The 26,855-nt window shown below is 38.9% G+C and overlaps 1 protein-coding gene across 1 annotated transcript in view; it reads right to left on the bottom strand.

Moving 5' to 3' along the window:
- The window catches only part of CPNE8 (copine 8), a 102,520-nt gene extending 84,490 nt beyond the window's left edge, over positions 1–18,030 (bottom strand). The window contains exons 1-2 of the mRNA XM_035338256.1: positions 17,715–18,030; positions 5,576–5,616 (exon numbers count right to left, since the gene is read on the bottom strand). Coding sequence (XP_035194147.1) covers positions 5,576–5,616; positions 17,715–17,836 — 163 coding nt within the window. The 5' untranslated portion in view covers positions 17,837–18,030. The remainder of the gene's footprint in view (positions 1–5,575; positions 5,617–17,714) is intronic.
- Positions 18,031–26,855: the final 8,825 nt, after the last annotated feature.

Here is a 26,855-nt window from a genome sequence, read left to right as displayed (position 1 = left end):
CAGCACAAGGTTAAAAATAGCACTATTTTGGGTTGCTGCCTTGAACAATAAAGGTAGAAGCCTGGTTTCATTCTCGATGAAGTCAGAATCATAAACTGACCTAAGAAGAAATGAAGGCAAGCTTCAAACTATGTTTTCTTCTTACTTGGAAGGTATTTGCTCCACACTAAAAAAAAAACATCAGGCAGTAGTGAATAAGAGGAAGAATGGAAAATAGCAAGTTCAATATTTTAGCTTGACATATAAGTTAAATGTTAATACTTTTTTATTTTTTTTTTCAAGTAAGATGTAGAAGAAAAAAGCTTTTACAAAAAAAAAAAAAATAATAATAATCAAAGTCATTTTGTGGAGATGTCTGTCTTTCTACACTTACTTTAAATGAAACCTTGGACAATCACACTCCTAGCTTTGGTCCCTGCTCGTAGTAGGATGAATCCAAAGCAATGAGCCTATTTTTACAGCGCTCTTTGGAGTAGATTGCTGAAATGTACTACATAAAGAATGCAGTTAAATGGGAAAAAAGAGTGAAATGGAAGCCATAAAGTCAGCTGTGGATGTGTCTGAAGGCTACTGAATTTCTGACTAACCTTTGTATCTATTGAGATCCGTGCCAAGATAATCCTGGCAGATAACCGAAGTGTTGTCAATGGAAGTTTCCATAGATAAAAACAAACTAAGAAATATTCTCTGGAGATAACCCTACTAACATAAAATCATGTAGTCTGTCAAAGATCCCTTCCACTTTCCCCATTGGCAACTGTTTTTTAAACTAAGGCTACCGGTTCTGCAATGATAAATATTTTCCAGTCTTCAGTGGTAGTTTCCAAGAATGCAGATGTCTTACTAATTTCAAAAGCTGATATAATTGTGGATTATGTCCATTTTGCCAACACTTTACATCTAAGTTTGCAATTAAAATTTTCTCATAACTGTAACCCCTGTTGAGAATACAACTGATATACATTTGGAGAAAAAGCCACTCTTTACAGATAATGTGCACTTTTGCTATTCAAATATTTCCATTGTCTAGTTTTTTCTTAAACATAATCATTTTCACCATCGATTTCCTGCTCTACTTTTTGTACTACATCCTGCCCAGTGTATTAGTGTTAATACAGTAAATCAAGTAACAATTGTGCATTGCAGCTGTGGAACAGAAAGAATATTAAAAAATGAGAGATTTAATATTGAGGAGAAGAAAGCAACAATACAACTGTAAAACACCCTCTACTATCAAATTTTCAGAAAAGAAGCATTCTGGCACTGCCTTATCTCCCCAGTTTATGAAGCCAAATGAAAGAAAAGCTATGAAAATAAAAAAATTTAAAAAAAAGATTACTGTTGGATAGTTTTAGTCTCCTGCTATGGTTGATGAGATGGGAGTCACAACATGTAAAAGGGTTAAAAAGTAGTAAAGCTCCACCTTAAAGCCAATTCAGTCTCTTACTCTATTTCTACCTTTTGGAAGGCTGCTCAAACCTCTCTGTCTGCTGAAGTCAATTTCTTCATGGTCAATTTACTATTATTTGGGTTTTTCTCTTTGGAGGACATACAGTAAGCAATGCCATCCTTCCCACTTTTTCACTGCTGAAGCATTAGCAGACTTCTGTTCCCTTCCACTCCCAGGGGCTCCCCAGTGCTTCCAAAACCACTACCCAGGAGTGGGACCACATCTCTAGCTTAAGAATCATTTATATACCTAAATTATTATTATTATACTTAAACGACGAGAAAGGAACTAAAAGTCTGTACTATGACATGACTAGCAATTTTCTGCTATTTAGCTAAGCTGCAGATATGGCATGTACTTAATATATAACTAAAACAGACTAATAGTCATCATCAGTAATATTTATTTTATTATACATGTAAGATGCAAGTTTGACAGTAATATGGAAATGTGCATCTCATAAACTACATTTCAAAAAAAAGTCAGTCTTGGATGTAAAGAAAGGGTGATGAAAGCCCTAGAAAAGACTATCTGATAAAAACTTTGAAAATTTAGAACAGATTAAAAACTTCTACTTTCTTCTAAAACTGCTTGCCCCACAGACTGTCACAAAACTGTCCATGTTATTGGTCTCCACTGGTGGCATGATTTACTAACTTTAATGGCTTCTGGAGAGAAGGTTTTATGAAGACCCTAGACAACTTCTTTGAAGTAATTTGCAACCAAAGAAATGCAGCTTTTCTGCATGAGCTCTTCCAACAGAAGATACCAACAATCAAAAATACTAACATTTAGTCATTTTAAACTCTGGACACTTACAACACAGCGTCGAATTCTACATAAATGAAATTAAATCTTTCAATGAAGAAGAGGGCAGATGTTTCAACCATTATCTCTCAGTTCTAGATTCAGTTCCCAAAATGCTGTAGTTTCCCATTCTCACTTTCCCACATAGTTTGGGCCTCCCTTATCCTACTTTTCCTATTCTTTCTCCTATTCAATGCATATATACTCAACATTTAGCCAGGCAACTGTAACATCCAAACTGCCCACCTCAGTTTTCCCAAACATAAAAACATCTATTCCCTAGCCACAGCACAGTTGGCCTTGGCTCCATGCAACCTAAATCTTTTCATGATCCAGCACCTAGTTCACACCATTACCATGTTTTTGCCAAACTGTCCCAAGGAAGACACACCAACTAAATTAATCTGTATCTCTTCTGCAGAACATCTTAACCCTGTCCCATCATGGATGCACTGCTTTAGCTCAGTCTCTATGAGAAAAAATTAAAAAGAATGGGTTTTCTCAAAAATATTGCTAGGAAAAAAAAATCTCCAAACTGGAAAGACAGCAAAGTCCAAATTACAGTAAATCAGTATATGACTTGCTTTGACACCACTGAAGAGAAAGCATTGTCAGTAAGAGACTTCAGTATTGTTTAAAATACTTCATGAGTATTCAAGGGCTATCCAAGTCTGTTCCATCTATGTCTAATAACTCTGCATTATTTTGGTAATTTGCCTTTAGGGAGGCAAAGTACCAGATCTCTCTTGGCAAGAATATTCTAGATTGCAGTGAAGTGGCTGGCATTTGAACAAATACTGAGTAGCAGTTACAGTATCAAAAACGGATAAGCAAGCTTCCTCAGAGAACTGGAGAAATCACAAGTTCCTCTTTATTTTCAGGAGAAGGCAGCTTTTGTGGACATGGGAGTCGACTATATTCACGTGTGGCTCTCTCTAAGCAAAAGACCAAGAGGTCAAAATTGAATTTTCACAATAGCTATGATCTCTAGGTAACTGCACTGCAGTTTGAAACATGTATTAGAATTGGTCTACTCAAATCCAATGAGACCTGAACATAGAGAAGAACTCTGCATGGCTCTAACTTTTATGAGATCTGATGGTTGTGAATTCAGTGGGTCTAAAAGTGGATCTTGTGAAACCACGATGCTGGTTTTGACACCTTTTTTAGCTAACGGGATTAAGTTACTGTTACAGATCAGCGTAAGCATGACATTTGTCCAAACAGACACAGAGGAAAGATATCCTGCTATACTTCCAAGTAGAGAAAAGAATAGCACTTTTTATACCACACTCCTATCCTTTTAGCTGTAGGCCCATATGTCTGCATGGAAATCAAGGACACTGGCAGCAAACTGATCAGCTAATAAAAAGCTTCCACAATACTAAATCTACACTGTTTGGAGGGTATCCACAATCAAAGCTGCTTTGCCAAGTCACTTCTTGAACGTGAATACAGCACGAGCACTTCTAGATTTAACAGTTTCCCCATTCTCTCTTTACAAAGGCCGGTAATACTGTATTACATGTTTTTAATCTGCTAGCCTGAGAGAGACAGGGCTGATTGGCAGAATAACTGGATGCTTACAGTGTGAGCCTAGACCTCCAAAGCACACCATCAATTTGAGTGCTTTAAATAAGCTACTTACCAGAAACAAGAAAGCAATATGTTTGGAAGTGATAGGCAAGGTTATGATGCTTTAAAAAATATTTCCACATACTTCAACTTGAATCTATAAAAAATACCACTGGAATAATTCTCAGAAACATTTTAAAGATAGTAATGTTTCTAGAGGTTTTCCTATCCCTTCCCTGGCATGGATCACCCACCAGCCACAATCCCTTGTAGAGGTGTCCCTGCCCCAGCGTGGGCTGCCCCCAGACTGTAGACTCTTCTAAAGTCTTTTGCATGGAGTGTCTTGTTTAAAGAGTGCATTTCCAGCAGCATATCTTCAGAAGTATGGCTCCAGGAGAATCTTCAGCAGCTGTGTCTCTAGCCCCTAGCTGCTGCCTCTTTCTGAAATGTGTTTTGGCAGGGGCACTGTGTGCTCCCCTGGCTGGCAGAAGTTCCAGCTGGCAGCGGTTATTCACAAGGCTTCCAAAGCTGACTGCAACTAACTGTGACAGCCACAAAGTGATTCGTGGCCTCCTCCCACACAAGTCACACGGCAGTTGCCTGCTACTCAAATCCTGTGATTTATGCCTAATACAGTTTCCTACCTGAGAAAATCTTGAAGCACTTATCCCTAATAGTCTTCAAGTTTAAAAACTAGACATCTCATTGCTTTTGCTGAAAGATGCCTTGATTCAATACAGAAAGCCCTGAATTTAATTCATCAGGGGCAACATATCATTGACCACTTTTCAAAATTGCTTAAAAACCAGTTTGCTATATGCAAGATACTTGTTTCTGCTTCTGCATGATTTCTCTACGTCAGAGGTATGGTATTGCCTATGTCTCCATTTAAAAAAAAATGAAGTTTTAAAGCTTAGAAATGTCAAAGGCACTCCTAACTTCATGCAGCTTTTCCCCAGGAAGCAGAAGTAATCAAAGTCTATTGTGGAATCTCTCTCAAGAAACTTTTGATTAAGAACCGACAAATAGACCCTTACAAAAGCACTCGAATGTTTGGCACTGCCACATGACTCAGTATTCAAGTACATCCCATCAGGACACGGTTACACGTCCAGACACGAGATGGAAGCATGCATGTCTCGGGCTACTTCCAGTGTCAGTAAGCACAACATACAGTATTTATTCTAAGGAAGAAAAGCCCAGGCTTATTAAAAAAAAAAAAAAAAAAAAAAAAAGGAACACAGATAAAAATAGACATGGAGAGCTGCAGAGGAGACAACATGACCGAGACAACATAATCTAATGACTAGTCAGTTAACACTGAAGAAGTACTTTGATCAACCACTATCAGGAAAAAAAGCAAACAAAATTAGAGGACAATATGTACTAGCAGCAAGAAGTGCTTCCTGTTTATCAAGTATCTTTGAAAACAAACTAGAACAACATATGATTATTTTTCTTAAATTAATGATTTTTCTGCATTTATTAATTTTAAGAAAATGTAGCTTGACTACTCAACTCAGGGATCATATAGTTCAGGAAAGCAGGAGTGATTGCCAAGTCTTTAAAATTCCAGTACCTGTAATAGAAGCTATGAGCATAACCAGCACTGTTTCAAATAACTGTCACAAAGACAATGTAAACCTAACTGACATTAAAGACACCACCCTTCTAAATTTTTATCTGGTGTTTACAAGTTTGGAATATATGACAAGGAGGCAAAATAATATGCTATATACTTACTTGGATCAGATTTAGAAAATGTATCTCTGTCCAAAAGATTTCTGTTTAAAAAAAAAAAAAAAAGAGAAAAGTCAGCTTATTAAAAATGGTGAAAAATACAGATCAGACGCCAATGTACGTATGTTTTTAACAATACTGATTAGAAGTCTGCTTAGTTTTTTCCCCTCCTACTGCATAAGATTTACTTGAAGTCAGTCAGCACCATCCCTTGAGTCTTCTCACCCTTTTTTTTGTTATACATTCTGTATTTGAGCAAACTAAACCTTGAAACTCCAGTATTTTGAAGTGAAAAGCAACACGTAACAAGCACATTAAATATATGTAAGGGACATCAAGAATAGAAATAACTTTAAATCAACAACTTCTACCACAGATTAACATGCTAGTTGAACTAAAAAAAGCTTGGACTTCATTTAAGAGAATGGTTATGAGATCTCAGAACCATCACCAAATACCTAAAAGAATTTACCATGGATGAGTAAGGTTAAGCAAAACTAAAGGATAAACAGGACATATACCAAAAATAGGAAACTTCTAAGCACCTACAAAAGAAAAAGTAGGGAGAACAAATTTCTTTGTTACGTGATACAGTCCTAATGTCATGGCCATACCTGAGCCCTCTTATTACTACCAATAAGTCTAGAGGAGCAGGACTGACCAAAAAAAACATTCTTTCTCAGAAAGCAATTCATCATCCCAACCATTTCATCATCCAAAATTAAAAAAAATAAATAAATAAAAAGAAAATAATAATAATAATAATAAAAAAAATTGACAATCCTGAAAAGTGACCTGAAAACCGAAAACTATTGAACAGGGACAAGAAAGAGCTATAAAACTTAGGCAGCCAAATTAAGTTAGGTATTAACCAACAGCAAAAAAAGCAGAACAGAGAATAGCTGGATATACAGCAGTGATGTTAAAATGGTTCTAGGCATCACAATAGACTACAAATTGAATGCAAGTCAAAAACCTCATGCCTTTGGAAAACAGGGCTTACTATTAAATACACAAACTAAATAAATGAGATTTAATAACAAAAAATGCCACTTCAGAGGACCTGTCTCTTATTCTTACTATTGGCAAACACTTAATTCCAACAATAAAGTTTTAGGCATGCCAATGTCTTGCATTCCAAGGAATTCATGGAGCCACTAGAGTCCAGAGGAAGCAAAAATCTAGGACTGTCTAAGAGGAAAATGATGCTGATCCTCATGTAGGCAGAACGAAAAGGAACAGGCCTGACCACAAGCTGAGCCTTCTGCACAAGTACAGAACTTGAACTTTCCCATTGTTTTACCATCTTTTGTTGTTAAAGGTGGCCAGACATGATGTGAAATCTCTGCCACTGAAGGTCTTTAAGAATACACTACGTAGCTGCAAGTCCTGATTAGTTCTTTGATCTTACCCTGGAGCAAGAAGATGTATTAAATAACCAGTTTACATGCCTTACAACTTCTTATTTTTAATAATTAGTGCAGCCTCATTAAAGGTCACAATTTATTACTCTCATTCAGATCTAAATCACATTTTCAAGCTACTGACCAGTGCTGAAATGCGTATTAATATGTTGTTAAATATAGGTTTTCAAAGCAGTCCATTCAGACTTCAGCAAGGAAAAAATACCGGATCCCCAGTTTAGATATTGCCAAATCCACAATTCAGAACAAGCAATATGAAAAAAGATAGCTTTAAAAGAACCATATATTTATTTAGCCAAAGGATTAAGATTAGTATCTGTGAATGAACCTGAAGTCTGCACATACTTCTTCAGAACTTCCCTAATCCATTCAGAAATGGGATTTTTATATTTACACTTGATTATATTCAGAGAGACTGTATTCAATCTTAACCAACAATGTGCAAATATATATTGAAATCTTAACAAACCAAGGAAAAACAGTATATTCAAGTTTCTATTTAAAAATGACCACTGCAAACTGCTTCAAAGTATGGTACAGAAAGTTCTGCAATGCCAGAATTGCCAATCTAAAATGAAAATTGTGTCATATCTCATTTTAATTATACGTACCTAGATATATAATTAATTTGTGGTAACTAGATTGTTTTTATGATCTCAAAATGAATATCTGAGAATGTCATAAAACTCTAGAAAAATTCAGATTAGGGGTTGTATGAAAAAATAGCGCATTATGTTATGGGTAGACCTCCCGTAGATAGACTGGCCATCCCAGGTATCGTAAAGCTCAGTCTATCCTGCTTCTCTGATTCCAAGAGAGGCAAATAGTACCTGCCATGGGAAGTTGTAAGAACAAGGTAAGAATCTGTAACACTGTGAGAATCTTCCTAGTCATCAACCATTCACTGTGCAGGGCCTTAATGAACTAAAACATTGCCATATAGCCGACATCCCTTAAAGGAGGGTAAGGCTTGAGATACCGAAGTTTAACACAGTAACTCAGGTCAGTAAGTATCACTAATTCACAGTTTTGAGATGATACAGCTTGTAACATGCTCAATTTGATCTTTCGTACATTTTACTATAAATAAACAATGTCTTCAGCAAAGTTTGCAGACACGTCTGATTTTCCAAATCATTAATAACCAACTAAAATAGCAACACAAGAACTTAGCAGGCTGTTCAAGCAGTGCAGGCAATTTTGGAAGGAACTTAAAGACCAATGTCAACAGGAAAAAAAGAGCCTTATTTTCCCACTAATTCCTCTAATAGCTCAGGAGACTGCACAATTTCCTTTGTCCATTTTCATTTTAGTGGGAAAACAATCAAAATGTTCCTTTAAGTATGCATGGCACAGAAGCATACAACAAGCTACAACCAGAAGCAATGCAAAAAGCAAAAGGAGAAAGAATACTGGATGTATTTCTAGAATTTTATGTAGTCTTTATCCCCTTAATAGTCAACAGCGCATTTTCTGCAGAGTCTGATCAGAAAACTTTTTTCCTTCGAAAAGCATTATCTTTGGTGGTACGCTGTTTTGCCTCGGGAAACATTCCTAGTAAAGCTCCCAAACTCAGGAACTAGAAATGCCCAAAACTTCTGTTACTTCCTCCTAACAAAATATCAAGAGAAACAGACTCCTATTTCAACTGAACAGAGTAAGCATATTCGTTCTCTACCCATTATACCTTTCAGATAAACAATGCAAAAAGAAAAGGAATGACTATCAGTCTTAAGGAAGGATAAAAAAGGAGAAAAGAGCCTTTTTTTTTTTTTTTTCTTTCTTTTTTTTACCTGGAGGAAAATGGAACATGTACATCAAATACCTATAGCAAAGAAGCCCAGTAACATCTGTGCAGAAAGTATTATTCTACCATCACAGATTCTGAAGGAATTCATTTTGCACCTGTTCTGGATGTATTCTGGAGTGGACCTTCCAAAACACTTGCAGTAGCATTGATGACTAAGGGAAAACAAACAAACAAACAAACAACAACAAAAAAAATAGGAGCCATGGCAATAACACCTACTTAGTCTACACTGGAAAATACAAGGGAGATTAGAAGATTAGAAATGCTCGAATAAAGATTTCTTTATCTGTATAACGAGAGCAATTTCCACAGGTGAAAAATAAAAAAAAAAAAATAAAAAAATCTGTAAAAAGAGAAGTTAAAACATATTTAGCTATGCCTTGCAGAATCATGTTATTCACAGTTTCACAAACTCCAGAAAGATTTGTCAATATGATACAGCTTCTGCCCAGTGCTTTGCTTCAAAAATTTTCTACTATGTTTCATGTAAAACTGTAAGATCTCATATTTCTAAACCAGATTTTTTATGATTAAATGATCTAGTTAGCAGTGGTTGCTGAACAGAAATCATTATTATGTTGCTTTGTGTGATTTGAATATACTGTATATACATAACATATATATGTTGACAAAGACTGACCTACCTTAAAAACTAGCATTTACTCACCTAGTTCATTAATACTTTGCTTCTAATTTGACTTTTTTTTTTTTTAATAATCAATGTATTAACTTCCTGCTCCGTAATTTTCTGTTATAAATTTAACCCTTCTTATATTTAACTTAGAAGTAAATTTGATTCCTCCATCAGAAATTGCAGAAATCTGGCACTGAAGAATAGACCACAGGAAATACAGAGCTGAATATTTTAAAGTCTATTTCTCTTGTTTCAAAAATACCTGCTCCTATCTCAACCCCACACGGTGTTTTTTTGTTTGTTTTGTTCTGTTTTTTCCTCAATCTCATTCCCCACCCAAGTGACTGCTATGTGTGATGAGCCACGTTTTCCTGGAAATGGCCCAATGCCTGTCTCTGAACAGGAAGCTATGAATAAATTCTGTATTTTGCTTCACCTATTAAACTGTCTTTATATCAACCCACCTGTTTTCTCACTTCTACCTCTGCAATTCACTTCCCCATCCCACGGGTAACAAAATTTAGTTACCCATGTAAGATTGATTTCATTTTTTAGAAAACTTACATTTTCAATGTATTAGATTCTTCTATGAGCATACCCTACTTTTCTCGAAGTACACTTGAATCACTCCATGGGAAAATGAATTGTTCCTAGCTCATTAATCAGTTATCCTGGTTTGGGCTGGAAGAGAGTTAATTTTCCTCAGAGGTTTGTGTAATGCTTTGTTTTGGATTTGTGATGAAAATAGTGCTGATAACACACTGGTGTTTAGTTGTTGCAGAGCAGTGTTTACACAGAGCCAAGGACTTTTCTGGTGCTTGTGCTGCCCTGCCAGTGAGCAGGCTGTGGGTGTACCAGGAGCTGGGGGGGACAGAACCAGGACAGCTGGACCATGCCACCTGATGCCATGCTCAGCAACATGAGCTAGTGAGAAAGAAGGAAGAAACAGGGACATTTGGAGTGATGGTGTTTGTCTTCCCAAGAAACACGTGATGAACCCTGCTTTCCTGGGAGTGGCTGAACACGGGAAGCAGCAAATTAATTCCCTGTTCTGCTCTGCTTGTCCATGCAGCTTTGGCTTTACCTAGTTCATTAAACAAATGCATTTAAATTTCCTTCACTTATTAACAGGCCCATGCACTTTTTTTAAGGAACATCCTGAAAAACAGAAGTATTTCCTCTTTATTTTTTGTGCAGAACAACATCCACTTTACTACGGACTGTAACATAATTGTATTACACCTTAGTAGTCACCGTCCCTCAACTTTAACTGATACCATTGGACTTGCAACAGTCAGCCCCAAGTAAGACGACATATGGTCCAGAGAGTCTACTTGAGTGAAGAGTCCACTTGACTTCTTGCAGAGTAATTTCACAAACAACCATTCAGCTGTAGTGCTAGCTTAAGTAGTCACCCTTCCATAGCTACTCCCGCTCTTCTCCTGTATTCTGCCAGAATGCAATGAAAAGGAAGCTAATAGCCTCCACGTCTCTAGATTCAAAATGCCCTGGACCTCAAAGTAGACCAGACAATTTCTCAGAGTTTTACCTTCTTTTCAGAATGACTGGTTCTTCTAGGGAAGGCCCAGAGGTGAGAAACTGGTGGTTCTCCTGACTAAGAGGCAATTAGGATGATCTCTCACTTTCTGTTCAGATTGCCTCCCTCCCCTCCCTAGGGCACTTGAAGGACTGGGAAGAAAGCAAATGCATCTCTGATAAGCAAACTTAAGAAAACATCCACAGTATCTCTTTGGAGAAGTAACTGACACTTCTTGCTCAGAAGAAGATGAAGAACTAATTGTCAGCCTCCCAAGTAACACTCTTTGTCAAGTTACGAACATATTGGTTCAGAGGTCACTCCCTGAAGAGAAAGAGGGAAGCAAGGCTTGCACAAGTTTTTATGGCAACATACAGAAAACCTTCCCTGGCTAGATGTACAAAAGCAGTTCTAGGTCAACACCTCTACTAAAACTGCTGACTGCTCTTGGGGGTTAAAACAACAAAATTGCAAAATTTGCATACTTCAACATAGCAATAGTTTTGCAGCTGTTGTTTTGTGGAAACTGACTAGAAATACTTAGTTAGGAAAAGATACTCTTACAGATGAAGCAGACCTGTAGAGAAACTTGGGCTGTTCCACTTTAAATTAAAGTCCATTTAGGAACATGCCCTGGGTTTGGCTGGGATAGAGTTAATTGTCTTCACAGTGGCTGGTTTGGTGCTGTGTTTGGGTTTTAGGAGAAAATAATGCTGATAACTCACCGATGTTTTAGGTGTTGCGGAGCAGTGCTTATACAGAGGCAAGGACTTTCAGCTTCTCCTGCTGCCCTGCCAATGGGTATGCTTGGGGTGCACGAGAAGCCAGGAGAGGACAGAATCAGAACAGCTGACCCAAACTGGCCAAAGGGATGTCCCATACCGTGTGGTGTCATGGTGAACAATAAAACCATGTTTCTTTTTACAATAAAATCAATGGGAAGTTGGCTAGGGGGCTGCTGCTCGAGGATTGGCTGGGCATCATTTGGCTGGTGGTGAGCTGTTCCATTGTACATCACTTGCTTTGCTTTTTTTTCCCCATTTGTTTCTTTCTTTTTTTTTTTTTCCCTCTTTCTTTTTTATTGAACTCAATATCTCAACCCACCAGTTCTTGCACTTTTCTTTTCAATTTTCTCCCCCATCCCACTGCAGAGTGGGAGGTGAACGAATGGCTGTGCCGTGTTTAGCTGTCTGCCTGGTTAAACCACAACAGCACAACACAAACTGGTTGAACTCTGCTTCAGCACAAGCCCAACTACTACTTGAAAACAACAAAATGAGCCATCTACATTTATATTCCTAATGCTGGGCAGGTAACCAGTCTGTAGCTCTGAGCTTCTAGAGACGTATCCTGGGTGATGGCACTAAGGGGCCCTGGTAGCCCAAAGATCTGTCACTTCAAGCTAATGTCAACTCACCAGTCCTTCTCCAGCTGCTTTTACCCACTCCATCCAAGCCTGTGGAGATGCTGTTCTATTTTAGATATGGCTTCTTGAAGGATGTATAGTTAATAGAATGTTTTAATTAATGTATAACCATATATAAAGCATGAAAACAGATTTTGCATGTTTTTTTCTGAAACTGTTCTTAAAAGGTATTCATCAAAGGCATCCATCTTAAAAGGTATACATCATTTAGAAAGTGAATGTAAACCAGCAATGTAAGATTCCTCGTTCCTTCTCAGCCACTGTGGGCTGGGGGAGGAGGCATTGCTTAGATGGGCAGAGAAAGAAAAAAAAAGAAAAGAAGGAAAATAGTACTAATACAGGAAGTTTTAATACAGTTGAAGCTGTCACACTCTTCCTAGTACCTGATCCTTTTTCTGCTGTCAGGCTTTTGCTTGAATTCCCTTCCTGAGGCCTAAGACTGTCAGCTTCAGCTGTGGGAGGGCGTCACAGAGAGCTGCCAGCGAGCATCCCACAAGAGGATGAAGTTCATGGTGGTGGCAGGGCTGGTGCAGGACATCTCAGGAGGAGTACGATGTTGATGGTTCCCTCCTCCAAACTCTGAGGCTCCCCACTATGCCCTTCTGTGCGGGTCACAGCTACCCCATTCTGCACAAAACAACCACTTACTAAAATTATCTATAGAAAAACTACGGTTATATCACACAATTATAAAGCCAAAGTGAAACTATCTCAGCAGCGGCCACCCAGTCATTAGAAAAACTGCTGCTGGAGCTCAGCAAACACAAACAAAGCTCCAGCTGGGCAGAGACAAGTTCAGACAGAAGCTGACAAGTCCTGAGACCTTGCACAACTTGCATGAAACCTGGGACCTGTTCCTAACAGTAGCAAGTCTGCCTCTACAGGGCCACAGATCTCAAATTCTTAAATTGTACAATTCACACGTGTGCCTGTTGAAGTTCAAACAATATGGACACGTACGGGAAAACCAAACCATGCAGGTGATCTGAAATACACCTCTGTGACTGTTTTGAAGGACACTGCCACCCATGTCTATGCTTTTGTTTTTGTTTTTGTTTTTGTTTGTTTGTTTGTTTGTTTGTTTGTTTTTTTCCTGAAACACCAGTTTTCCTCAGCTGAAGGCAGCTGGTTGTCTAGGAAGTTTCATTTCAAAGACAAAGATGTAAGATCAACCTTCTGTTGTCAGCCATACACAACCACTACACAGATTTTTAATCCATCCTGGACACATGTACCCCAAAGAGCAAGTAAATGAAAACCAGACTTACAATCAGGGTGAATTTTAGTTCCTGTACTTTGTATTACACAGAGCTACAAGCTCAAAGAATTTATGTGGGGTCTCTCTTTTATCACGGCATCTTTCTGCCATGGTAATTTCTATCAAATGATTAATATTCCAAATACCAAGGAGGTAGGTATATGGGCCGGAGAGAAGAGATCTTGCTAAGAATCAATCTTTAGGACAATCAACAATATAATTAAACATGTTGTTGGGTACCACAACCACCAGAAAGCAACTGGTTAAGACTTCCAGACAGCCAAACAAACAGAAAGGCAAAAGTCCTGAGGTAGGAAGTTTTGTTCCTCCACGCAAGAAACTTGAAAATAGATTATTTTCATAACTGAGAACTGGATTTGCTTAATTCCATTCAGCCCATTCATTAACACGAGATTTCTGTACAAATTGTGAAGCAGCAGAGAGTTCATTCAAATGAGGCACAGGCAAGCAAATGTATTTCTGCTGAATTAACCAGAAGTTTGTGCTGCCTTTCCACATATTGTGCCGGCTACGGGAACACCAACAGCACAGAGCCCGCCCGGCACAAACCCAGAATGATGAGGACAGTCTGCTCGACCCTGCAGAAAGCCTAGCAGACCCATGTCAACATTTTATAAGCCTTCTGCCATCTCTCTGATGACCATGGCATCTTTGATAAAATACTAGAAGTCATAAAATGATCAAAATACAACTTCACTTTCCTATAGATAATAAAAAAAATAAATTAGGAAGACATTTCTGTTTGATAACTTCTCACTCAGTAAGTAAATTAACATGGGACATTATGAAACTCTTGGCTCTCCTTGTAAGATAACTTTTCATAAAGACTGTGGCTCAGTCAGGAGACTCCAGGTCAGTACACACAGGTCAGAGCCCACTGAGTAACTGCACTGACAGTAGGGAAGGTGGGACCAGGATATGAAGTTCCTCCATCATTTAACTGCAGTTCACGAAGAACACGACCAGAGAGGGACATACAGGATGGCAGGCACAAGATGAGCAATCTCAAATGTTCTCATTACTTTCTTCCCTGAAACACGGCCTGAAGCTTACCTCCAGCTCACGTGGGACCACAAGTTTCCACCCACAGCTTCTAAGTGTAGATTCAAGTCTAGACACAGGCCTAAATCGGTATGCTATGCAAATACACCTTCGGAGGAAAAGGAACCTTTTGTCTGGAAAACAACAGTAAAGATAAAGAACAACCTATATTCTCTTTCAGTTATTGACTGGAAGGCCAATGTCCTCATCCTTTCTTTCACCACATGACCATCATCCAAAGTGATGCCAGCCTGCAGTCAAAAAGAGACCGCATGGCAGGTGACAGTCTTCATCAGACCATGGATGCGTTCCTGGGCACGTGATGGAGGGAGCTACAGGGCGCAGAAGGAGATGGCTTCTATAACAACTGGTCCAGGCAACAGTGGACTCTTACCAACACCGAAAGATCCCCTGGGATGAGATGTTCAAGATGTTCTGCCACATTAGATCTGGTTCTTGAGCCAAAGAATATAGATTCATGATAAAAAAGCCTTAGAAGCTCATAAATCTACATCTTAAAAGAGTTGGAAGAAGATAATAAACTTTTTGTCTGATACACACTGGGTAGTAATAATTAGAAGGAATTAAATGACTATCTTGCCTTCCTAGTATTTGCAAAACTACAGCCAATGCTGGTGTTCAATAAGCAAAGAGTATCATAGGAAAGATTCTTATTCATAAAGAAACCCTGGAAGAACATCAATTGACATTCATAGACAAAGATTTCCAATGCCATGAGATGCACCTCACCTAACAGCTGGCTTGCAGGCCCCCAAAGCTAAAGCAGGCTGGCTTGCAGAATAAGAAGTCGTGTAACCCCATCTGCATAGTACTGAAACCTGGCTGGTTTGATCACGTTGACAGTATGGGCATGCTGAGCAATCTGACTTGGGAAATGCCAGCAGATGAACCACACTGAAATGCGAGTAGAAGCTGTTTCCTTACTGAATAATGAACTGAAATAACCAAAACAGAAAACACAGAGTTAAAAGGATTGTCTAGAATCAGAAGTGTGTTTTGTGGCAGAGTCAGACATAGAACCAAACACACTGCACTGCTTCAATGGCCACCAATTACACCACGTGTAAACTGAAAGAAGTTCCCATTATTACTATAATCAAAACAAATAAATAAGGCAAAAATATATAGGAAAAAGGTATAATTATCAGCTGATAACGACTGATGTAAACTAGTAATCAAATTGGCTCTACAACTCTGCAGATATCAAGTGAAAATTAATGTCATGACTCAAACTATTGTCAAAGCATTTCTCTCCATATGTTTAAGTATATACAACTGCTAATTAGTAAGGAATTTTCAGCATTCCCTGAACTTTGCACAGTGGACTCTTGCTGTATTTCACAATTCCGTTTTGCACTGCTTTTCCAGCGCTTTAACCAATGAATGTGTTTACAGATGAATCACAGCCATATGTTACTGGTTAATCTCTGTCCCATTCACTTTACACTCAATTTCAAAGCATGATTTTGTAATCAAAAGCTGTCATTCCAGCACATGAAGAAGGGAATCACCTGGGTATTTCCCATCCTTCTACACTTGATATTGAGACATACAAGGGTGAAAAACTGTTTTTAAAACTTTTTTTTTTTCCAGCTTAAACAAAACAGACCTGGCTTTTGAAGAGATGTACAGAGAAATTGACATGTAAACTGTGTCCTGAAATTAGCTATAAATAAGGTAACTAACATCAGCAGTGATCATGCTATATGATACACCTGCCTTTTTAAACTATCTGATGGATTCTCAAATAACTGTAAAACTGAGGTAAGAAGCAAACATTGCAGAGTGATTGATGCAAACAATACCTGGAAGGAAATAAACTCCTATTATCATGAACTGGGTCAAAACTAGCATAAGAATTCTGCCATCTGTAACGGTGACAGGTTATTTAAAAAAAATAAAAGCAATATAAAAGGTCCTGTGTTGCTTTTACACATAACAGCACGCCTTTCCCGGGAGCGAGGTTTCTGTGGTTGCTGCTAGTAAACTTTGTGGAGACAGGCAGAGCATCAGCGTGTTCCTATGTCAGCCTAGGGACAGATTTAGTATACCAAATTCAATCGTATTACATTTCTCATGGTCTCTGCCTTCTTCTGACGTGCACCCTTGATAAAACACCGAGCCATACTTTATTTGCTAAGGGAAGAGAGGAAGCAGTCTGACAATTTAAGCTTTTTTTGCCCTCACAAGCAGCAGCGTTAGCAGCAGCAACTCTCGGGCAGCTACAGCAGAAAATGGAGCGAGGGACTGTAGTACAAACTTTGCCTCGTCTCGCATCAGGAAACCACACTGACACTTCAAATCAGCCGCTGGACGCTGCCAACTCTGCCGGCGACAGGAACGGCTGCTTCCCAATTAGCGGAGCTGCGAAACGCGAATGGAAACGCACACGTAGAAACCCACAGAAAATAATTTTAGACCTCCAACAGAAAATTCTCTGTTCCCTCAAGGGAGAAACCGTTATTTTTTAAATACCGAAAAACACACAGAGGCCGAATAAATGTTGAGGAACGAAGCTGTACACACTGGGATTTCTGTTACGGGCGTGCATTTTCTTATTTTTAGTTTACTAGCGGCAGCATTGGGGTAAAACGTGACGAGGTAACACGCCCGCTTTCGCAAGACTTTTGCAAGAGAGCCTTCAAAAAATAAAAATACATTAAGGGATCATTCCGGATGGGAGTTTTTTCCTTCCCCACCCGCGGCACTTGGGACAGCTCCAGAAGTTAAAGAGCCGCTGGAGGAGGCGAGGCGCGGGCACGGCGCGGCGCCCCTCGCCCTGCTCCTCACACGGCTGGCCCGGGAGGGACCCGAATGGGACACGGGAGGGATCCGGCAGCGACAACCGGGGCCACAGCAGCCGCTTTTCCCCGGGGGGACCCGCAGCAGCCCCGCCGAAGGCTCGGTGTCCGAGCGGCCGCCGCCCCGTCCCCCCACCGCTGAGGGGGGCACCCCCGGCCGCCGCCTCACCTGCAGGACACGGAGAGCTCCACCTTCGTGGCCGGGATGCTGGAGCTGAGCGCGTTAAAATCCCCCACGGACGCCATGCTGGGGAACCCCCCGCTCCTGGCCGGCTTCTCCAGCCCGAACATGGATGGGGCAGCACGGAGAGAGGATGGAGGAGGGAGAGGAGAGAGAGGGAGGGAGGGAGGCGGCGCCAGGCGGCCCTCCCCACAGCGCCACGCCGTCACCGCGAGCGGGAGCCGCCGCCTGAGGGGACGCGGTGCAAGAAGCAACTTCAGGGGCAGCCACGGCAATGTTTCAGCCGGGAGCGGAGGGCGGTGGCTCCGCCGTGAGGTGGTGGCTCCGCCGTGAGGTGGCTCCGCTCCGAGGTGGTGGCTCCGCTCCGAGGTGGCGGCTCCGCCATGAGGTGGCGGCTCCGTCTCTCCGCCAGGGGGCGCGGGACAGGGGCGGCTGCAGCGGCCGCGAGCGCCCGGTTGCTCGATGCCCTGTTCGGAGAGAAACCACCAACAGCGTCGCCGATTTCACGGCCTCAGGTGGTGCCCGGGGTGGTTTGGGTTGGATCCTTAGAGAAATTTCTTGACTGAAAGGGTTGCGAGGCATTCCTGAGCACTCCCTGAGCAGGCTGCCCAGGGAAACGCTTAGGGACATGGTTTAGCGGGTGACATTGGTAGCAGGGTGATGGTTGTTGCACCAGATGATCTCGAAGGTCTTTTCCAACCCTAACGATTCTATAATTCTGTTCTGTGAGTCACCATCCCTGGAGGTCTGCAAAATATTGTGGATGTAGAGCTTAGGGACGTGCTTTACTGGTGGCAGTGCTAGGGTAGCAGTTGGACTTGACGATCTCACAGGTCATTTCCAGCCTAAATGGTTCTGTGATTTTATGGTCACGTTTCTGTCCAAAACCAATTACTACAATATACTTGAGGGAAAAAAAAAAAAAGTTTTTACTGTGGTTGTTCTCTACACTAACACATTGAAAATGTGAATTTCACCCTCAGGTGTTCTTCTGCAGGGTCATGCCTTTCTTTAAAGACCATTTATTCAGCCATGCTGAATCTGTACAAAGTAATTCACAATTACTGTAAAAGTTACATTATCTTATTTCTTATGTAATTTTATGTCTAATTTGTATCCATTGTCATGGCATCCAAGTAGCTCCAAATATTAATTTCTCATCCCAGAGCTTTTACTAGATGGAAGTGATACGATCCCCATTTCACAGACAGGAAAGTAAGGCACAAGCAAACTAAACACCTGTGTTGTAGTTGTCTGTATTTACACAATATAACTACACACGTTGTAGTTATACAATACACCGTATTTACGCAACATAACTACAATGTCTGTAGTTGCACAATATGTAGGGTAGGTCAAAGATCACAGGATATCACCCCGAATCCTGTACAAATGTCTACTCCTCTGGCTGTTTATGGTTATACAAGTAGAAATAAAGCTGTTTCATGTGTTTATTTCCAAAAGACAAAATGCAATTCTGAAGCCACAAACATTGTCAGAATACGTTCATTCTGAATTTCATCTCTGAATTCTTCTTAGTGTAATTCAAGTTACATACATGATCTCAGGTAGTACATCAAAAAATGATGATGAAAGAACTTGAATTTAGACACCTGCTTAACTTCTAGTCAGCAGATTAAACAGTGTGAGCACATAAAACAGTAACGTGGTCGTATTTACAGAACACATACTTCCCGTGCATACATCTGAAATCTTGCCAGAGTTTCAGTGGCAGAAACTCGAGGAAGATAAACACAGATATCTCTGTTCACAAAGTTCCAACTTCACACCCTGCTCAATCTTCTGCCTCTTTGTTTTCAGGTAGGTGTAACCTGAATTTTCTTTCTATTCCTTCTCGTCTAGTTGTTGATCACAAAGTCATTTCTCGTAAGGTATCAGCAAAGTATTTCCTCTAAGATCAGCCTTGAAGTATTCAGTGCAGACAGAAAACCACATGCTTCACAAGTATTCTGGGTGTGTCTGCAGTCAGCCAAGCCAGCAAACTGAAAGCTGAAAATCCTAATATAAGCAAATTTATTTCACCATTATCTTTTTCAATACAGCAGTGTGAAGGGATGGGTGAGGGATAGTTGATGTCTTGAGAGACTAATGCCAGGTAGGAATAGGGTGCTAGATGACTAAAAACTAAAGAACAGTTCTTAAGAAAACTTTAAAAGTTGTTTTCAGCATTATACTACTGTTACTCCCTCTTTGTAATCTGCTGTAAAAATTTAAACTTAGTGGAGCCCACAGGAAAGGTCATGAATAACTTTAACAGCATGAATAGGTATAATAACTATAGCTTGTTGCTATATATAACTAGTATGATAACTACTGGCATGTATAACTTAAAAGGATATCATGTGAGTCTAATATGATCTTATATCCTTCCCTACTAAGCCACTTTAGATCACTGCTGAAGACAGGATATGAGGTTAGATGAAGGTTTTGTTCGATGATGTTATACTTTTATCTGATTTTAATCTTTTATTTTGCTTACAAAATAGTCAATTATTGGTGATTCCATAAGTAGAGCATCCTGTGAAAATAATGGAGGAGCTAAAGAAAATCACGTCACCAGTATTGCTGGGGACATACCCATGTTCTCTCCTCATGTTTACCAAGGCACAGCTATTTGATCTTCTAATGTTTCAGCTTAGAGTAAGTACATAGTTCTCAGGCACTAAGAGTGATATAAATGGGAAAGATCAAAACTAAAAAGTAAACAAGAGATGGTTGAAAGATACTCACTGATGCAGCTAAATATACATTGTTCTCATTCCAAAGAGGCACCTTGGTTTTGCTCATTCTTAAATGCCAGTATGGTCTGGTGACTTGAACAGTACCTAAGGATTAGGGCTATATCTGGAATTTGCGTACAAAATAGCCATCAGGTGACAGTGCAAAAGAAACATTGGGGCTGTTTTTTATATGTGCTACATAGACATTTGAATGAGATTATTGGCTCTGAAAATTTTGGAGTGGAAAGCAGGATATATTTTCCTCACTTTCTTTTGTGATTGTTATTTTATTATTGTCAGCTGTTGCTAATTATCAGACAGCTACATATCTTGTTTCAATAAGTGCAACCCAGTTTTAGGAATGAAGGACATACTTGAAGTAATTACAGCATAAACTATGAACAAATTACAGATGCCAAAATAACTGTAATGTGTAACACTGAATAATTGCTTTACAACATCACTGTTTCCAGGTTTCAGCAGTATAACTGAACCCGAATGCCACAGGATGCAAACACTGATTCCTCCCCTCCACTTCCTCAGCTTTCTGCCTTGTAGATCATTAACTTGACATCTCAAGAAAAACACTTTATAATTCAATCTTCATACTCCTAAAAACAAACAAACAAAAGAAGAACATACTCCTAAAAACAAACAAACAAAAGAACACCAACTATTCTGGAGGAAGCCAAGGAACTCAGAATGGCTTCTTTTCTTTTGTAGATGTGAAAGAATATGTGGAAGAGTATAGGAGTGAGATTAGAAGTGAGCTTCAGCCTTACTGGAAAAAACAACTACGATTCTAAGACAAAATCATTTGTATAACAACCAAAATAGTAAGTCTGAATTTGTGATGAGCATATATATATTCCCTGCTTCTTCTTCAAGCATTTTTTCAGTAATTGTATTGATTAACTTCCAAAATATATATATATTATTATTATTATTATTATATTTTTTTTTAATCCTGGTTGCTGTCAAACTGTTTCTTTCAAAAGCCGAAAGAAGGGATTGAATTTAGGCAAAACTAAGTCCTTTATAACAGCTGAACATAGCACTGAAACAATGCCAGTATAAAACGTAGTTTGAGAATCATTACATCTTTCTTTCCTGTCTTTGATTCTTATACTTTCTCTTTCTTTGCTGCTGCTGGTTATTTTAATCCAGTGACCAAAGACAAGACATTTAGCATTTGCTGGGGTCAGTGTTATTAGCAGAACCATCAGCAAATACTATGGCTGAATGTAGACCACAGGCTTTAAAAACCATCTGTGATACAGTGTGTCGATCATTCGTCTATTATGAATTATCTTCTGTAATTCCATGATTTTGTAGCCCACTTTCAAAACACACAAATTCTGATGAAGCTCTGGTTTTGTAAAAGTAAAGTCTAAAGGAGTTGTCTGACTCAGAGGTTAGACATAAAGAAGAAATCTCCACTCCTTCAAGGTTTTCACTTTAAACACTCTTTTTTCAAGGGCTTATATCTGCACTTCACAGGTGTCAAGGAGAATACATTCATTAGTATAAAGTATCTAGGCCTGTATATCAAAGCTTTTGAAATATATCCTTGATGTCTGCAGGAGAAAAGAGCACCTTGTCATCATGGCATAAGCATGAAGAAGTTCGTGAGTCATCAGTGTAGAGACATCAGATGATTTCACCATTTCTTTACGACAGCAGTTAGTACTCCATTTGTTTGTACACCTCAGTACCGATTCCATTTTTCTCATTGCACCATACTCTCCTTATCTACAGAGATGGCTACGTAATCCATCACAGCACCTTTAGCACCAGGTAAAATTTCCTGGATTATTTCAAGCTTGCTTCCAGTTCATTACAGGCCAGAAAAGACAGGTCATCATCAATAAAACCATAAAACTTCCTTCCACATCCTAAGGAAAGCATTCTTCCATAGCATAGTCATTCCAGGTTAAGTGGTGGTAGCATCAGTTCCTGTCACAGTTTTCAGTCTCTCTTCAAAATAGCAAAGACCTCTGATGCAATCTCAAAGTCATCCAGGAGAAGTCATGTAATGCATTTCACATCTTTCACTTGGTACTGCATAGTCAGGTCTCTCCATCAATAAACAGAAATTTTAGATCTAGAAAGCACATTTTCTGGATCTCATCTCAGAGTGAAGCATGTACTATGGATCTCAAGTTTTAATCGTGTCTTGGAGTGTTTTTAGTACTGTTTTTAGCAGCCAATGAAGTCAGATTACAGTTTAGATTTCAGTTTAAGGAATCGTACTTTTTGAATTAAGAAATATTGATACACCTTCGAATGAGCCACGGGCCAGACTGATTTCATTTCTGGACAAGTTGCCAGAAACATGTAAGGATGTGTTTTAAGCCATTTTTCTAGAAAGACAACTCATCACTAGCTTATGGCAGCAGACAATTTCAGGTGCTACTGTTTAGTATGGCAGCAAGGATGGTGACAAAAAGATTGCATACAATTTATCTTGAGAAGTCTAAATAATAATCAAGGGCTTTCAATGAGTATAAGATCAGACAGCTCCAAAATAAAACCTCAGTATGTTTATCACAAGATCTGCTGAGCACTTATGGACAGTATCACAGACTCATAGAATCATTAATGTTGGAAAAGACCTCTACGATTATCCAGTGCAATTGTCCCCCTACCACCAATATTGCCCTCTAAGCCACATCCCTAAATACCATATCTATCCTTTCCTTAAACATTTCTAGGGACAGGGACTCCACCACATCCCTTGGCAGCTTTCTCCAATGCCTAAGCACTCCTTCTGAGATGATTTTTTTCCTAATATCCAACCTGAATATCTTAGATACAGATATTCTGTATCTTAACTTCAGAAAAGGAAATCTACTTCTTCCTCTTCCATCATTTCCTGTGTTCTTGGACTACGCTTAAAAGATTGGAATTCTTTATTCCATCCTTCCTGCCATGCCCACTCACATCTAGGCCTTTCATATTTCAAAGAAATATCAGCTGGATTTGCATAAAATATGAGTAATATTACTTTTAGTAATAATATACTTAACAATTTCTTTCTCAGACTAATCTCTGCCTACATTTTTTCCCTCTGCTTGCTTCCAGGGTATTCATGAAATCGCATTAGGAATCACAACTTCGGAGGTGAAGTCTTTGTATATAAAACTTGCTTTGAGAATTACCTAATTCAGAAGAAGTTAACACACACAGCCTCTACAGCTAATTACTACATTCTCCACTTAATTCCTTCACTGGAACTAAAGATAAATGCAGTTCTTTCAGAAATAAAATATAAAATCATAGTAATTCTGAACAGAGTAATTCTGCTACATCAGAACATCAATCAGGTTGTGCCTTTCATTAATTATGCACATGACTTCTTCACATATTTCCTAATATCATTGAAGAGACTTCAGCTCACACTGTTTAGAGCATGGCAGAAAACACGCTCTCTGCCAAAATCAGCACAAACTGCATCTTTGAGTGTAGAGTGCACCACAGATTCTGTCAGGGAGCACTGAATGCTGATCTGTTACCTACTCACAAATATTCAGACAAATGTGTGCACGACGAGAGTGATAACCTTGTCTAATCTGGATAAGTGTTGTATCCACTGCCCATCAATAGTCACACACAAATATATAATCTGGATCATATATCAAGGTCACATATCATTTCTACTTCTGACAGGGGTCCCAGTCAGGGTAACACTGTATATTCTAAATAGCCAGCAAGAAGCAAAACTAAACTTTTATGTCAATTGCTTTTTAGCAGTTTCTTTCAGGAATTTCTCTGTGTAAGCCGACAGAGTGGAATCTTAAAAAAAAAAATAAAAATAAAAATAAAAAAGTAGCATTTTTTTGTTTTTGTTCTTTCAAAGATAAATGAAATTTAAGCACTTTGCCAAGTCCCTCCATGTCCTGTTTTTCATGTAGTTAGACTTACAATGAAGTTCTGTCCCAAATTCATCTTGAAAGCTGTACTGGATTTTTACGTTTCTTACTTCATTCACTTCTTGGGTCTTTTCTTCCCAAGATTACACTTTTTTGTGTGTGTGTGTGTCGAAGAAACCAACATATGCACTTTTTGCTGAAATAGAACATGACCTACTACTTTCATAGAAGAAAAAAATCACAGCTCCTTAAGGCTCTTTGTCATATTTGGTAGCCCACTGTTAGATGTGTAACCAGAAAGCTCACACCTCTCCCACACTATGGGATGCTATCGTCTGGAGCCTGGGAAGGGAAGGAATTGTGTCAAAAAAGTTTTGTGAAAACATGAGAGGTTATTAAGCATCCTCTATTTCCCAGCTGAAAGACTTTCTGAGAGGATAACAGACTATCAGTATCATCGATAATATCAGTTTGGTTTCTGCAATCACTTTAAAGTGTCAACCTGCAAGGACTTAAGCAACAGTAAGAAAAAATACAGGAATACTGTTGAAACTTTCACTGCTATAATTACCAATTGTTATTCCTTGATAGGATCTTTAAGGTTGGGTACTCAGTCTGGCAAAGCAGGGGTTGGTGTCTTTTGCCTGTTGAAACACATTTGCTTTCACATACAGAATAGTCCCAGCAGTAAGATCTTTACATTCAGATACTCCAAGAAAGTTTATTATTTTAGAGTAAATGTAATTTTCTGAGATACACCAGAGATCTCGAAAAATTACAATTACTGCATAGCAAAGTCTTCTTTTTCTGCCCATTTACCAGAAGCAAGCTTCACTAACAGTTTGAGAAACTGTTTTTAATCACTCCAGAACTATAGCACCCAACCACCAAGTAAAAAATGAGGGCAAATGGCCCCAAGTTGCACCAGGGAAGGATTAGGTTGAATATTAGGAGAAGTTTCTTTACTGAAAGGGTTGTGAGGCATTGGTTGGAACAGGCTGTCCAGGGAAGTGGTTGAGTCACCATCCCAGGAGGTCTTCAAGAAACATGTAGATTTAGAACTTAGCAGCATGGTTTAGTCATAGACTTGTCGGTACTAGGTTAAAGGTTGGACTAGATGATCTCAGAGGTCTTTTCCAACTGAATGATCCTATACTTATGAACTAAATTTTCTTACTTTATAGCATTTATTTTGACTGCATTTCATAATAACTGTTATAGTGCCAGTTACCAAACATTAATTATAGCATGGGTTGATTTTGCATTATTAATGAACAATCAAGAAGACAGTGTCACTTCTAGTAATTACAGTTAGCAACTCCCTGAAATATCTGGAGAGGAAGTAATGAGAACTTCAAGGAGTCGTTTCTCTTTCTTTCATGGAAATAGAATGGGCAAATTTAAATTTTAAAAAATATTCCTTATTTTCCATAGCCATTTATTTATTCTATCTTCCATTAATTTAAATTTTATATTATTTTCCATGACAGTTAAAATAACTGAAAAAAACAGTTGACAACATGTGAACTGCCTTTGTGAACACTGTCCATCAGATTTTCCTCATTTCATGGCAACATTCAAGCAATTAGAGTTTTAATGAGGCAGAAAATTTGTAGCTCAAATAATGTAATGAGTTTGACCACCTTCCAGAACAACTATGGCACTAATGCAGGAATGCATTTAACCATATGCTTAAACTCATGACTGTGTTGATGGCCAGCGGGAGTCTTCCTGACTAATGTGAGGTATAAGACCACACTTAAAATTTTCTGAGTTTGTGTGATTTCTTGTGCTATTTCCACAACTGTGTGAAAAGTACTAGTATGATGTTTCTGTTTTCTCTCATTGCTTTGTCTCAAAATACTTATTCATATTCACAAATGATTCAAATGATTCAAATCCATTACTTATTTTCAATTGTAAAGTATCACTTGAAGTTGCACAATATTTTTCAAATGGGAGGTAAATTGGATTCTGTTACTTAATAGAACATGAAAGAGTAAACTGCATCTGTACCATGGTCTGAACTGTGCTGGTGGCTGTCAGGGCTTCTAATTCCGTATGTATCTGCAATAAATGAGAACCTTTTGTTTCTCTTCCTTTCAAAAAGAACTTGCCTTCTGGTAAGTTCTTCCTGAAGTGATATCATGCACATTATTTATCCAACTGTGGAATAAACATTCAGCCTCATAAATAAAGAACTAATTAGTTTGGGGCAATTGCCAGATACCAGCAGCGTGCATTCCAGAGCCACAGTAGCAAGGATTCCACGAACATTTTTGTACTATTTAGGTAACCATAGTACAGTTGTGTTAAAGTTACTCTGCACAAATATACTGGCTAGCTGCCAGGACAACCAGCATTTGTCAAAGCTGAGTCAGTAACACCACAAATGCTTCACTTTGTGAAAAAAATGCTCACATAAATGCAAAGCTAAAGTAAATGGCCAGTTCTAAAATATTCACATGGATTGTGTTCTTAAATGTCCTCAGAGCTAAACTCAAAACTCCATAAAA

This window comes from Oxyura jamaicensis, chromosome 1 (assembly GCF_011077185.1).
Source record: "Oxyura jamaicensis isolate SHBP4307 breed ruddy duck chromosome 1, BPBGC_Ojam_1.0, whole genome shotgun sequence".
Lineage (NCBI taxonomy): Eukaryota > Metazoa > Chordata > Aves > Anseriformes > Anatidae > Oxyura > Oxyura jamaicensis.
Note: the sequence above shows the minus strand (reverse complement) of the source record. Positions and strands in the feature narration are given on the sequence as shown.